Raw genomic sequence first — 14948 nt, 5'->3', positions numbered from 1 at the left:
GGCTGTTGTAACACCACTTACATTCCTGCCACCTCCTGATGTGAAAGTGAGCCAATAAGCATTTAATGTGAACCTGATACGCCACATTTGCTAAATGTCGACCTTGGATGTATCTGTGGTTTTGCAGAAACGTGAACTGCAAACATTAGACCCTTGTGAGTGAGTTGCTAATGAATTATGGAGAATTATTACATTTTGACAGCTTATTTCTGCTTTTCTAGTCTCTACGGCTCAAACGTTGTTCAACAAGTAACCTCCAGAGAGGGTTGTTGTCAATACCTCAGGAAAAAGACTCCTGCAATCTGCCCACTTCTGGCTATTAAGTTTAATGACAACAATGTTTCGGTACTAAGACCTTTGTCAGGTTATCTCAAGGTATTATCAAGATAAGCTGTTGAAGGTCTAAGTTCTGAAACGTTGTTGTCATTAAACTTAATTGTCATTGCAAGTAAAGTGCACACTGAAGTGTCTTTTTCTGATTTTGTCGGCCCTCAGTCTTCTCTTACGCACCTGTCGATCTTAAGGTTTGTAAAAGCTGTTCTTAATTTTTGTTGTAATTCATAGTGTAACACTTTCATGTCTGCTGCAGGCTCTTATATGTTTTATTCTCACTGGATATGTGACAAAGATTTAGAGCGTGTGAAGGCTGTGTTTCTACAGCTCAATAATTACAGCTGACGGATGCATACAGACTCAAACAACATTTTTATAACAACAATGTGATACTTTGCGATTAAAAAAAACACAGCAGACGTTGACGGGAAACTCAGGAGCTTCAATCTCGTCTCGGTAAACAGGAGCAGTACCGAGGAAAGCTGACGGACTTTATTTACCTGCTGTGACTCCGACTGAACGTTTGATGTTCTAATAAAGCCTAAGTGTCGCAGGAAGCATTTTCTTCTTCTTCTTTGGAAACTCTGCAGCAGATAGTCCTCTCATTCACACACGTTTCAGTCAAATACTGTGTGTGTGTGTGTGTGTGTGTGTGTGCAGCAGATTAAACGGAGGATGTGATGGTGTTGTATTTTCCGCTGACGTTCTGTCGGATCAGTCGCCGTGGAAAAAAAACTCTCTCTCGTCTTTCTTCCTCTTCCTCAGAAGTGTGAAAGCCTGCAGGAGATAATCTGCTTTTCTTTCTCTTCTTTCTCTCACTTTCTCATCCTCTCCCCATCTTTCCTTCTGTACTTCTTCATCCCTTAAACTATTTCTTTTTCTCTCTTCCTGCTCGTATAAGACATAAATTCCGTCTCACCTCGCTTGTCGCTGTTAAGTCGGTGATTTTCTTTTTTGCCGTTTACTTCTGTCGGCTCGAGGAGGAAGTCTTTTTCCTCCTTGCTTTGGTCCTCCATTATTGTGATTTTCGCAAATTTTCTCATCATCCGTTATTTATTTATTTCCAATCTTTTTTCCTGGAGAGAAGCATTTTTCTCCTCCTGCTCTGCATGCAGAGGATGAATAATTCATGGTGAGGGTTTCCTTCGCTTTTCCTCCCTCGAGGAAAAGCTACCGGAGCAAAGCGACTCATTGGTAGTCAGCAGCTCACCTTTCCTCGACAAATAAAACACTCGCCGCCCATTAGTGGCGGCTGGTCGAACACGGCGAGGTGAGGCGCAGGTGAGCGACGCCTCCACTCAGAGGACAGCGCTCATTCAGGAGTTTTGTCCTCTGACCTTTTATCACAAATGCCACACAAATAAAAAACTGTAGAAAGCACAAAAACACACAAACAGAAACAAGAAAACTATGGATTTATTCTCTGTTATAAGACGATCCGTATGAATCTACGCACACTGGCTTCGATACGATTCAGGGAAAATGCATTCCCTGCAGCCAAGTCTCCTGGATGTAATGTTAGGAGTTCATGTTTCTGCAAACCACAGATGAATCCAGGGTTGACTTGTGTAGCAGATTTGGCATATCATATTGTCAATGTATTCTAATAAGCTTGTTATCACATCGGGAGCTGGTGGCGGTATTATCACAGCCAACGAGGCTTCCAGGCAGCCGCAATTGGAGTCACACGACTGGATGTTTTAAAGGACACCTGAGAACATTTCTATCCGTTTCAGTGGTGACAAAATCGGGCTATTTTTCACAGAAAGTTGAATTGTCTTGAGAGACAATCTTGAGATCGTGGCGAATAAAACAGGCATTTTTTCCTGATGTTTAAAACGTTTTCTTTATGCTAACCAAGTGGTTTTTGTGCCAAAACCTAAGGAGAGTATAAGCAAAGGAGACAAGAGAGACATAGAAAATTCAACCTCCAATTATCTGGAGCTCGTTAACAATGATGACAATGAACTGAAAGACAAATTGGAACAAAACTTTCTTTCTCTCTGCCTCTGCCAGCAGCTCCACAGTTCAACATAACCTCCTAAAAGATACAGTTTTATGGGGATGTGCATCAAAATACAATACATTCTGTGACGTGTGAGGTCATGGGTTGATGTGAGCCGCTGTGTTGTGTGTTTCCCATCATCAACATGGATCAACTGTCTTTAAAACAGTTGTGTCAGTGTTATGAATTATGATCAATGACTTCTCGTTTCAACACGTCGCGTGTCAAAAGAAAGGATTTTGCTCCATCAGCGGACAGTTTCTCCTTGTGTTTCAACCGAACAGAGATTAATGATGTTCACCCCCTGTGACAGACACACAGAGTAACCTTGAGAAGTTTCACAAAGGTCCTGACTGAGTCGCAGTCACGAGTTTGTTTCTGTGGATTTCATCACCCACTCCCACCGTGAGAGGTCGGAGCCGCCCCACGCCGCCCCATGATGCTCCATCCAGCAGCAGCGTTATTTGAAATGAACGGAGGGTAACAAGTGTTACGGCTGTGACGCTGCAGGCTTCAAACAAAGCGAGAAGCCTCTGAATACGATGAAAAACACAGAAATCAGAGCTTATCATCTCACATGAAGGAGCACGGTGTAGGAATTACGTGCAACCTCAACCTGACCTTAACCCGGCGATGAGAGGTGCATATCTGTGTTTTCTGCGGTTGTTGCTCAAACCGTGAGATTGAAGATTGATTCCCTGCTTTCATGCAGCAACTGGTTTCAATACATGTCATCAAAAGTCAGCTGAAACTGCAGCAAACAGAAAAATCCATCACGGTCAACACTTACTGCCTTATTTTGCTGAATAATAATGAGTTTACCTTAATTAACAAAACAGAATTTATCACTTTTATAGAGATTGTAGCTGACGTTTTGTTCAAGGGATCGAGAAAACTAGAATTAGTTGAGTTGTTACGTGCATCATTCAAGAGTCTGTTCCTCAGCGATGGCATAGAATAATGGCAAGAAGTTGATCTTCAGTTCATCATTTTATCCAACTAGACATTGTTGAGCAATGATGAAGAGATGTGTTTTGTGAGGTCAGTGATTCTTCATCTTTATTACTCAGTTCATCCTCGAGTTCGAGTAGACATTTGTGACAAATTAGGAGACGTTCCCTTGAGGCGCTTACAAGATTGTGACAGACAGATGGAAGGACGGACAACATGAAAACACAACGCCTCTGGTCGCGGCTACCACCAGTGTGGAGGCATAAACCAGATGCACCGCGTTGGGAGGACGACGTGGCTTTAAGTCTGAGCTTGTGGTGTTTAACTGGTGTTACTGGTCGAGCCTCCACTTTAAGGAAGGTGGTCTGATAACCTGTATGTGCAGCTATAGTTGAGCTGAGTCTGAAATGAGTCTCTCCCCTTTGCTTTCTTTTGTGATTTTATTTGCAAAACGCTCACACATGCTTCAACCTCTCTCCTCCACCTGCAAGCTATTATAGCAATAACGGATGAAAACAGCCCAAACTGTTGGAGCGAGGAGTTTTGCTGGCGAAGGTGCGTCATCGATCATTACCTTCCTTTTTTCTTTCCCGCTGGCTGTTAGACTCAAGTTTGGCACTCACTTGATTTACCAAAGAAAAAAACATGTTAAAGGTGCAAATAGTTGTATGTTGGTGTAAGAAAAGCTGCTCTTTGTGGTCAGAATTGGTCTGAGCAGACACAAAAACCCAAAGTGAACCCAGTCCATTCTGAACCCGAGACGCTTCCCCTTCTGCATCATTTAATTTTAGAGTGTGTGTGTGTGTGTGTGTGTGTGTGTGTGTGTGTGTGAGTGTTTCCCTCGGTCGTTGAATGCCTCCCACAGCACCTTGGCACCGATGCACACCGGGAACCAGCTCCGGGTCTGATGGTTTTTCTCCTTATTCGTCCCATTTCCTCCAGTTTGTCTGCAGGTTAGACAGATGTTGAGGCAGGCTGGGAGACAGAACCGGAGCCAGCAGCCATATGGACCGTCACCGTCCTCCTCACCTCCTCATTTGCTTCACTACTCATATAATGATGCTCTAAATGAGCTCATTAGAGTGTTTTTTAGGTGAAACTGAAACCTGAAGCAAAGTGGACTTTAATGGGGTGAGAAAACTTTGCTGCCTCACTTTCTCTGATGAATACTTCAGAGGAGCAGAGTTTGCATATCTTCAGATGCTCCTCGTGTTAAATTAAATGTTAGGTTAGTTTAACTTTGGCTCGGTTTAAAAATATGTAAATATGACCCGTAACTGATGAGTCCTTTCATGCTTTTACAAGCTCGACATTAATGACAAAGCTCATGCAGAGAGATCTACAGTACGCACAAGTACTTTAGTTCACTCAGCAGAATTGAATCTTGTCAAGTACATTTCCAGAAAACACGGATGTGTTAAAGTTTTATGTTCCTTTATGTTGCATCTTTACATTCCTCTAGTTTTGGACAGTCAGTGTCAGGGCCGTCAGTAAGCGTCTGTGGCACTAGTTTTTGCAGTGTGTCTCACAGTGTTGGCACTGGTTTTGCCCTCGTTGGCAGCCGATAGAGCATTTTGAATTGGCGGTGAAACCCGGCAGGGAAAGAAATCGCTTTGATAGCGGTCCAGCAAAGGGAATCAGTGCAGGAGGAGAAAGCTGGAAAAAGAAAGGGAAAGCACCGAGAGTCTGTCGCTGTAGTGTTGATGATGTCGCCCAATTTAGCGCAATTTCTCCATATTTTTTTTCCTCAACCTCTTCGCCAGGACCATCTGCAACTTCTTATCGGACATATTCTTGATTAAAAATGACATGAGATGACGTAATCACAAGAATAAACGTCAGGTACGTTTTCTGCAAAAAAACACAGATAAATTCAAATTGAACTTTTCTTTAAGTTGCAACTTTGGTTACATGTATTAATTCTCTCTTGTCACAATGCTGCACTTAGCTCAGCTTAGGTTTTCAGGGACAATCACCACTTGGTAAGGGTCCTGAAAACATCATGGATTGGCTTAAAATACCTGTTTTGCTAACACGGATGGAAAGTGGTGATGTTTGCCACAACAACGGATGGAAATGTCCGCAGGTCTCGTGAAGAAACACTTTTCATAGCACAAAAATGGTTGAAACATCCACAGGTGTCCTGAAAAACATCCACAGGTGTGACTGGAACTGTGACTCGAGCCTTGTTTGCTGTTATGATTGATGTCAGTTTGGTGTGTCTGAGCTGTCAGGCACAACAATCAATTGGTTATGGTTCGTAAAAAGATAATGTTTTGGCTGATCTGATCATGACTGAAAAACATCCCATCAGTGGTCAGATGGTGGTCTCTGGCTTAGCAGTGGTCTCAGCTGTAAAGCCACCATGACCTCCACCTCCTGACATGACAGTCAGCTCATTACATTACATGAGTTTTACAGGAATGCCAGTGATCATCTGGGCTGGGTTAGTTTTTAGTTGCTGAACTTCGATTGTAAGAAAGTTAAAGTTTCTCTCTCTTTGAACTACTCCACTAAATCTCCACAGCAGGTGAGATACACTTCTCTCCTCCTCGTTTGCATTTTAAGAACACAGTGCTCATTTTGTGAAACTCTGGCAGCCCATCCTACCTCTGGTACTATTCAGAGGGCTTATAACACTGTAAGCAGATTCACATGTGGGTCACTGGGTCCGAGCCAAAGCTCGAGCCAGAATTTCTGCTCCTTTTAACAGACAGGCCCAGAGTCTGACTAAAAAGAAGACCTTTCACACTGCAGCTGAAAGTGGCCCAATTCTGACTCTGTGTCCCTCCTGTGTGGATATTTTTAGAGCAGTTCTGGTACAAACTTTCGCGGGTCTGATGATATCTGATCTGTAGCTGAATAATAAAAGAGTAAAGTGGACAGAGCCAGTGTTCTAAAAACTCTCCTCTTCAGTACGACTTTTGAACATCAGTTTCAGCCGGTCAATCGACAGCTTTCTTGCTTTTAACATGCCGTTGTAAAGTAAATGTTGTCTGCTCAGTGGAAGGGTTGTATAAATCACAGACCGCTGTCTTTACTAGACAGGACAGCTGAGGGAGATGAAATGAATATATTGTACTTAGTTCCTCAACAGTACAGTTCATCCAATTTTTGACATATTGTCAGTCTGCACCACAAACTTTGATCTTACGCTGCTTGAAAACAACACAACTGTCACACATTTATTTGAGGGCAGAGATGCTTTTTTTTCATCCGAGTTTTACAAACAGCAACTCCACTCTTTTAAAATCTGATCGAAAGAAGCTCGACTAGGCAGCCTAGCATTTCCATTTTTTCACCTAACTGAAACACAACTCCAAAACCAAGTCAGTAAGTTGACATGCCAGATGGTTTGTTGTCACCAGTCAGCTACGAACTGTTCAGAGAGCTCTGCCGTCCAGCGGAGACAGGCTGGTAAATAAATCAAACTCCTACTGAAGCCAGGGAGAAGAGAGAAAAGCCTCCAGTGTCGTTCTTTGCTCTTCTTTCTCTTCAGATGCTTTAGCAGCTACGCTAACCTCTCGAGGAGCCGCCATGGTAGCTCTGAAACAATCAGTCGCTTCACTTGCTGGTCTTTAGCTGCCAGTACTTCCTCAAAGGACGCAGATTCATCTTAGAGATCAGATGATCTCGCAAATCCAGCTGCCTCGCAAGGTAACCAAGCGAGAAGTCAACAGAGGTGAAGGGGTTTTAAAGACTCTGTTGGGTCTGTTATCACCTTTTCCTGTCTGAGAGGGCAGAAAGAACTTCAGCATTTAGTTGTTACCTTCGCAACTTTTCTCCAAACAACAGCAGTCACGATTCAGAATGATAAATCAGATCAGTGTGAATGAAAGTCTATTTCCATATGAAAGTTTAACTTGGAGACTCCTGAAAGTGAAGTCAGAGACGACTCGCCGAGAATCTTAAAGACACCCGGAAGAGGCTTTGAAGTTTGAGGGAGTTTTCTTGCTTTAAGGTGGACTGAGAGCTTCGTGGGCACACTGCTTCTCCTGTTTCGGCTGGCTTTCAAGTCGAGGCCGCGCATGTGTTACCCAGGAAACCTTTCATGATCCGGCGTTCAGCTGCTCAAAGGCGAGGAATGAAAGAGGCGAGTGGGCACATACGTCATGTTCTTATCTGTCACTCTGACTCAGTATGTAGAAGACGGGGGGGGGGGTAAACACTCGCTGCCATGGTGAACTGTTAATTGAAAGGTCAGTGTAAAGGCTTTCGCCGTAGGCTAGCTTTAATGATATCTGTTATTACCCATAATTCCATTAGTCCTGCGTGCCTTTGAATGTCCTGACCGTGTTTATTTGGTCCGCCTTTGAGTTCAGCGGCTTCGGCTGTGAGACTTAATTGAAAGTCAAAGTGAAATTGTATTATTTCCTCTTGTTGGTCCTTTGTCCCTCTGATACGCCCCAGTTGATTCCACCTCATTGAGGCTGTGCTGAATTAGAGCTTGTGTTTGTGCGTGAAAGACAAAAGCGTGAGCTGGAAAAATCCAGTTTTCTTGCTCACATCAGCAAATTTGGACGTAATGCTAAAAAACAACTTCGTCTTGCTGCGTGAACTCAGAGGAGATTCACGTGTGTATTAGGTTTCATGTTTCCGTCAGACTGTAAATTGGAGAAAAGAAACGTAGCTAAGAGTTTTTATTTATCCAAATGTACGTGAGCAGGTTCCCAATAAGCCTCCCCGTCTTCTCGTCTGCTGCAGGTTTCATTTGCTGGAGATACAAACGTCCTCCATATTTCTCACCGTATGATAAATTCAGTAAAATGTCTCTTTCTTACTCTTTGTACAAACATTTTCTTCTGCGTCATGGCCACTCCTTTGCACAACCCATTCACCAGAATAAATGTGAGCAAAGTTTCTGCAAAACCACAGATGAGTTAAAACTGAATTTACGTTTGTTTAGGTTTAATATTTCTATTTCTCTCTTGTCACAAAGCTGTGCTTATGTTCTTTTTAGGTTTAAGCACAAAAAACACTTGGCTTGAAATGCCTGTTTGACCACCATGATCTGGATCGATGTCGGTCTGACGTAATGAAAAAAAATCCTCGGTTTGGACGACACAAAAATGGATGGACGTGTCTCGATGTGTCTGACTCGAACTGCAGTCGACCATCTGACTCTTTTAGATGTAACTACACCACAATCCTTCCCCTCCGTGTGCTGTTGTGAATGTCAGCTAATAATCACATAATGTAAACGTAATATTCCATGTTCAGTGTGGTGTTTGGACGTATCTTTTGTTAGCAGAAAGGTTGAATATTGCATCCTGACGACTGGACTGTATTCACACCCAATCTGTGTTTTAGAGATTTTTTTAGTGCAGATTTTTCAAAACTTTGTGTCTCCATGATATTTTCCCACAATCCCAAGCACTGATTATCATTACATGCATTGGAAACCCATCTGCTTCACACATTTGCAAAAATGTCCCACTGTGTTTTCATTTCATTCTGTAAAAGAGGCAGAAAAGCAGAGAAGTCCTAATAAGAGAAAAGAAAAACTTCCCAGAAGAATTGAAAAAATGATTAACTTCAGCTACAATAACAGTTTAACTTCAGTGGTGCTTATAAAGAGATGCTGATTGACGGGCTCCAGGTGATGATTTCCCCTTTTCTCTTTTTAAAAGACGTATAAATCTCGAGCTGTTTCATTGAATTAACTCCTTCAGTTCGGAGGCGGGAGCTTACAGCTGAGATGTTCCCAGCAGAGCTTAAAGTAAATCCTCATCCCGTTAGAAGCAGCAGGGATTTCCTTATCTGTTTCCCAGGGAATGGGAGCATATTCCCTCATTATCACATCTGCCCGTGTGTGTGTGTGTGTGTGTGTGTGTGTGTGTGACAGTGGTGCAGGTTGAAGTGTAAATTGTAGATGACAACTTTCATGCTGAGTCTGTTAAGTGATTATTTCCCCACATTGTCACCCAAAGTTAATTTGGTGAATTTGAGCGCAGCAGGAGTAAAAAAGCTTTTTACACGTTTGAGGTTTTTTCCTCTATTAGAAAAAAAATCAGCCGGATATAAAACCTCATTAAAATCACATCGTGTGCGTCCATCTTTATTATTCCCCCATTTATCTGCAGCGGTTTCAGAGGGCCGTCCCCTCCCTGGTTTCCTTCATGAAAGTAAAATAGTATAATAGAACATAATTTGGGGTTTTGTAAAATCGTCCTATATCAGCTCTGCAGGCTCTCTGTTTTTCCGAATCTGATAATCATGAGGGCTTTCACACCGACACAGTCTAACTGGAAGCCTGCATATAAGCGACAGATGAAAACATGATGCTGAATGAGGTTTAGCAGCTGAAGAACATGCCAGCTCACTGGACGCGCTGTAATGGGAGCTAAAGGTCAGATTTTGTACCCAGGCTGCCCTAATATAAAACATCTAATGGCTTCATGGAGAATGTGTAGTGTTGTTTTTTCCCCAAAAAAAGCATTCACAACAACGAGTGTGATTAACAACCAGCTGAATCCTGTCCCAGTGATCTTAAAGGAAAAATTCAAACAAAAAAAAGAAAATGTGGTAACTATCTGCTTTCTGTCGCGCTGATGGAAAGTCAGCTGACGTTTTGTAGTTCACTAAACATTTCCTCGTTTTGTAGTTCACAAAAAATGCCTCCAGTGATGTCACTCAGTAGTTAAGGTGCATTGTGGGTAACGTAGGCACCAGGTCTTGAAAAGGGGAGAAGAATCCATGGAATAAAAAGTTGATATCTCTGGTTCTGCTGTATCTGTTTTGTATCATTTGTTCTTAAACTGTCCATGATGAGTCCAACTGCTTTTCAAAACCTGGTGCCTACATTACCCACGATGCATTTTAGCATCTGAGGGAAATCACTTAGTGGCAATTTATCAGATTAAAGGTTTATACTACTTCTTCACATATGCAGTAGTATATCCCAAGAGCTGTGAACACACTTTACACACTCGGGACTGTAGTCTGTGTGAGGAGTCGATCGCCGAGGTGTGGATTTGCTTCACCCTCTTGCAAATAACTTGTGGAAGTTGATGGAAAATGAGTGTTGATTTTGCGTAAATGTGGCCGTAACCTACGTGTTGCCATTGCAGGATTCTGCTAACCAAGGCTCTTCTCAATTGTTGTGATCACGAGTTACAACCATGTTTGTTGCCAGATAAATGGCTGCTAATGGTGGAGTCAAAGTGGTCTGGAACAGTTCTCTGCTGCTATCAGCCATCTGTCGAGCCATCCTTCAACTTCTCCTCCTCCAAATGAGAAAGTCAGCTTCATGTAGATGTCGTCTGAACTACATCACCGTACCTGTATTCTAGAAACATAGATATTTAGTGTATCCATGGTTTGCAGACAATGCCAACATTTTATCTTTGGTACCCAGCGGATGAATCATAATATTCAATTCAAAGGAGAAACTGTATGAAAATACTTTTTTCAGGACCCAGAATGTGTCACCGCAGGTCATCCAGCACTTTGTCTCTACAGTAGTTTCATTAAAGCTGGTGCTAATACATCATGTTGCCGTGCGTTATCGTCTTCATCTAAACATGTCAGGTTTAAATATGAGCTACCCACACTGAGGTGAACATTATCTCACACTCTGTATTCTGCACCTCATATTTGCATACAAATGAGAAGTGCTTCTCCCGTCCTGCTGCAGCAGCACCGAGACTTTTCAAATTAAAATCTCAACCGTGGAGCAGTTATCAGGAACTACACAGGGACGGACGGATCGCCGCAGTTTAAACATCAAGGAAAGCTGGAAAACACAGAAAACAATGAGGTGAGGCAGGAGAGGCAGATAGAGACATTTAGCTGCAAATGAAAAACAGCTGTTCAAACGACAGACGATCAGATGTCAACAAACACGAGATCAAGACTTCAGAATTTATCTGGAGCAGGGTTGAGAGAAGAGTTAGCGATGGATGCAAAAGTGCTGTGAAGCTTTTTTGTCGTGCACTTTGGTTTAGAGTGAAATAACTCAACCACTGTCAGATGAAAATGTTCACAGACATACATGGTCCTCAGAGGATGAATCCTACTGACTCTGGGGACCAACAGACCTTTCCTCTGGTCCGGTTCTCATCGATGTGGTACTGCTTCCCAGGGCGTGGTCAGAGAACATCAGGAACCCTGGAAGTTATAATTTTGAACGGGGGGCGTTGATAATTTGCAAGTTTACACCAGAAATTGACAGCAAGACTTCAGTGTTTCACTGTCGAACTTCCTGTGAAAGCAACTAGCGTCTCACATTCAGAAACTCACACAGTAGCTTTGGTAATGTCTGTTTTAGGCAGTTTATAGGTTGTAGTTCTGCAGGTAAACACACCTATCTCTTCAGCCTCTCTTCCGGTCTTCTGCTGCTGTTCATCCAGTAATTTGTTATATCTTATATCTCTTCCTTACAGCAGACTTCCTGCGAGTCATGTCTCACAGACCTCTCAGTTTTTTTGTGGCGGTCCTGTTTTCAGTCTGACGGCACAACAATATGGTAACAGAGAGCAGATTACGGTGATTGTGGGAGCATTTTTATGTGCTCTGTTTGCATTAATCTCTTTTAGCATTAATCTTTTTGAGTTTTTTACTTTCAGAGGTACATCTATCATCGCTGGATGAAAAAAAACAAAAAGATGATAATGCTCTGAATAATCTTCTGCAGCTGGGAGATGAGTCAGAGGCGTTTTAATTGGTTACTTCACCAAAATCACACAAACATCTCTCTCACCTCTCATTGAAACTCGCTGAGGGGTAATTTTCTAAACTAATGACCTTCAAGTGTCAGTAAAATTAGGATTACGTTGACTGAAGCACTACATAAAAAAAGAAAATCCTCTAAGATGTGAAACGATACTGCTGTCAGCCGGCTCTCAGCAGCCTGACCTTCAAACCTATAATCTCACACCCTCATTTTAAAAAAGAGGTCTGTATAAGAGAGATGCTGCAGCTCCAATCTGATGGCCCGGTGGTCCTGGGCAAATGTAGAAATGAGCTCAAAATGGAATCAATTTTCCTCTGAAAGCGTCTGAATGAAGCCGTGTCTTCGGGGAGAGACTGCGGCGGCCTCTCGGCTCGCTGTGGACAGTGTGATGATGATAATGGCAGCAGGGTCTTTAATGTTTTTATCGCCGTCCTTCCCCCCGAAGCCTCAGAGATCATCCCGAACAGACAAGAGCTGAGCGCACACAGCTCCTCTCACTCGGACTGAGATAAAACTCCAACTCCCTGACATTTCTATGATATTAGAGTATTTTTTTTTACAGCAATGACTATAACGCTTTATTCTCCAGGTCTGTAGGCTGATTTCTTAATAATTTCCTCTGAAGCTTCCTGGAAAGAAGTACATAAAATATAGTGACCTTATCTTTGGGAGACTAGTGCTTCACCTTTCAGTAGTTAAGAAAAAGTGAAACTGAAGAATGAAAATGTCTGATGCACATCATTCAGTCGATCAATGAATGAATCTTGAATCTTCTTCTTCTACAACAGAAACACCTGTAACTACCTGAGAGCTGAGATCTCCCAACTAAAGTCAGACTTGAGACACCTTCAGTCTTACTTAGAAATACTTTTATTCATTTCTTAGTTGCAGGAATCTTTAAACTCTTCAGTTCCAGTTCTGTCTCCTCAGAAAACCTCGTGGATGGCTCTGCTGTTTACACAATCGAGGTCAGACCAACCAGACGAGAGTATTTTCAGCTGTGAATCTTGTTTCTTTTTCCCCTCGAGATTTCCCCGAGTCGCTCCGTCTTTTTTAAATGAAAGAGCCAATTAAGTTGGAGCAGCTTACAGTCTGAGGTTTGGAGCCTCCGCAGCCTCTACTGTACTTCAGAGGCGCAAAGTTCGTCTTCAAAACTCCACCGCTGCTCTCATTTATCTGCCCCGGGGGCAACGCTGCAGGAACAATATCTCAAACCTCGAGTGTGTTTCCAACAGCGGAGTTATTTGGCGAGGAGGAAGCAGAGTTTAATGATGTGATGAAGAGGAGAAAAAGAGAAAAACATCGACTTTTATTGCAGAACTTTGAAGGGAAACACACTAATTGTCATGACGTTAAAGGAATGTGACTGAAGATGGGATCAAACCTTTCCCTGATTATCTTTTGGTTCTTTCTCTGACAGCTTTCTAACGACTTGAAAAATCAAACCTGCTTTTTACAACTTTAATAATCAGCGTCCTCCAACAGCTTCACCCATCAATATCTCAGTGTAGAACGACTGCGCAGTTTCTGCAGTAGAAACCAAGAATTAGTTTTATCCTCCTCCTCGTCCACATCTTTCATCAGCTTCAAAACCTTCCCCTTCTTTCTTCGCCACCTTCTTCCTTCACGTCCTCATCTTCCTCCTCAGCTGCCTGTAAGCCTGACAAGACAGAATAAAGCAAATCAAACTGACATATCTTTGAGAGAAGATTAAGTTATACTCTACCCAACGTCCATTTCTTTTTTTTTCTTCTTTTTCTTCATTTGTTCAGTATAAAAGACTTCAGACTGATGAAGCTGTTTTCTCAAGCAAACGAAATGTTCAGTAAATGCTGCATGAAGCAGTCTCACTCCTGCAGTGTCATTAGAGAGATGCTGGTAATAATTTGACAGTATTTAGTGTCTTGCAGAATTAATAAACCCCTCCGACCTTTGTTTCAGCGACTGCGGATGAAAGTTTAATGATCCCTGTGGTGAAACTTCAGTGCGACGGCGTGAAGATAAGAAGAAGACAACAGCGAAGATAATTAAAACTTTAAAGCGTAATGACGCACACAGAGAAAATGATACCGACGGATAAGACGAGGCGTGTTCATTAAAAGATTTACAGATAGAAGCAGATGTGTGAATGTGTTTGCTGCTGTATATTCACACTGCTGAACAAAAACATGCCAGCAGAGCTCCACATGAGGGATCATCGCTTCAGTGGACTGCATTTACATCGCGCCTTTCTATTCTACCGACTGCTCACAGCGCTGCCATAGAGGCTGCCATGCAAGGTGGCGACTTGATCATCAGGTGCAAGTTCCTTCTGCCCAAGCGGTGCCCAAAGTCAGTAATGGGCTGGGGCTAAAAGAGAACACATTTTGTATTGTGGTGTTAAGACGCAAAATAGCACTAGGATCCCTTCACGGCTCCTACCGGTCATGTGCATATTGCATATTGCATCTTGCACACATGTAGCGCTAATTTCTGAGGATTTGCACAACCAACACTCCAAAGAGACACAGCATGCGAGCCAAGATGGCGTCCCAAAACTGCTTTGGTGCTGCACCCATAATGCATTGGGGTCAGGCTTGCATTCAGATCTCAGTTGCCTCTTTGTACGTCACACCGGTCGAGGTTTTATTTGTCGCTGACTAACTCTGATCCATCTGTCGGCACAATCGCACCAAGAATGTTTGACATCGATCAACTTATCCAACACGATGATGTCTCAGGAATCCTCCAGACTCATCCTGGCTTAATCCTTTCTTTCTAAATATTCAGTGTCTCTCTCTCTCTGTCTCTCTCTCAGGCGGGGTTTGTATCGCTCAGTCTCTGAAGATTCCTCGGGAGCCGAGACCAGGAGAGTTCGACAAGATCATCCTGCGTCTGGTGGAGACGCCCAACGCCCGCGCTGTCATCATGTTCGCAAACGAGGACGACATCCGGTAAGAAAACAAGTTTCTTTTATTTTGTAAAGTTAGTCAGCAAGATCTTACA

The 14948-nt window shown here is 42.8% G+C and overlaps 1 protein-coding gene across 1 annotated transcript in view; it reads left to right on the top strand.

Annotated features, from left to right (window-relative positions):
- grm8b (glutamate receptor, metabotropic 8b) overlaps positions 1-14948 on the top strand; it is a 102461-nt gene that overhangs the window by 45369 nt on the left and 42144 nt on the right. Inside the window, exon 4 of the mRNA XM_030427089.1 lies at positions 14761-14896. Within this exon, the coding sequence (XP_030282949.1) occupies positions 14761-14896 (136 nt within the window). The remainder of the gene's footprint in view (positions 1-14760; positions 14897-14948) is intronic.

Source organism: Sparus aurata, chromosome 8, assembly GCF_900880675.1.
Source record: "Sparus aurata chromosome 8, fSpaAur1.1, whole genome shotgun sequence".
In the NCBI taxonomy this organism is placed as follows: Eukaryota; Metazoa; Chordata; class Actinopteri; order Spariformes; family Sparidae; genus Sparus; species Sparus aurata.
This window is presented reverse-complemented; position numbering and strand designations above follow the sequence as displayed.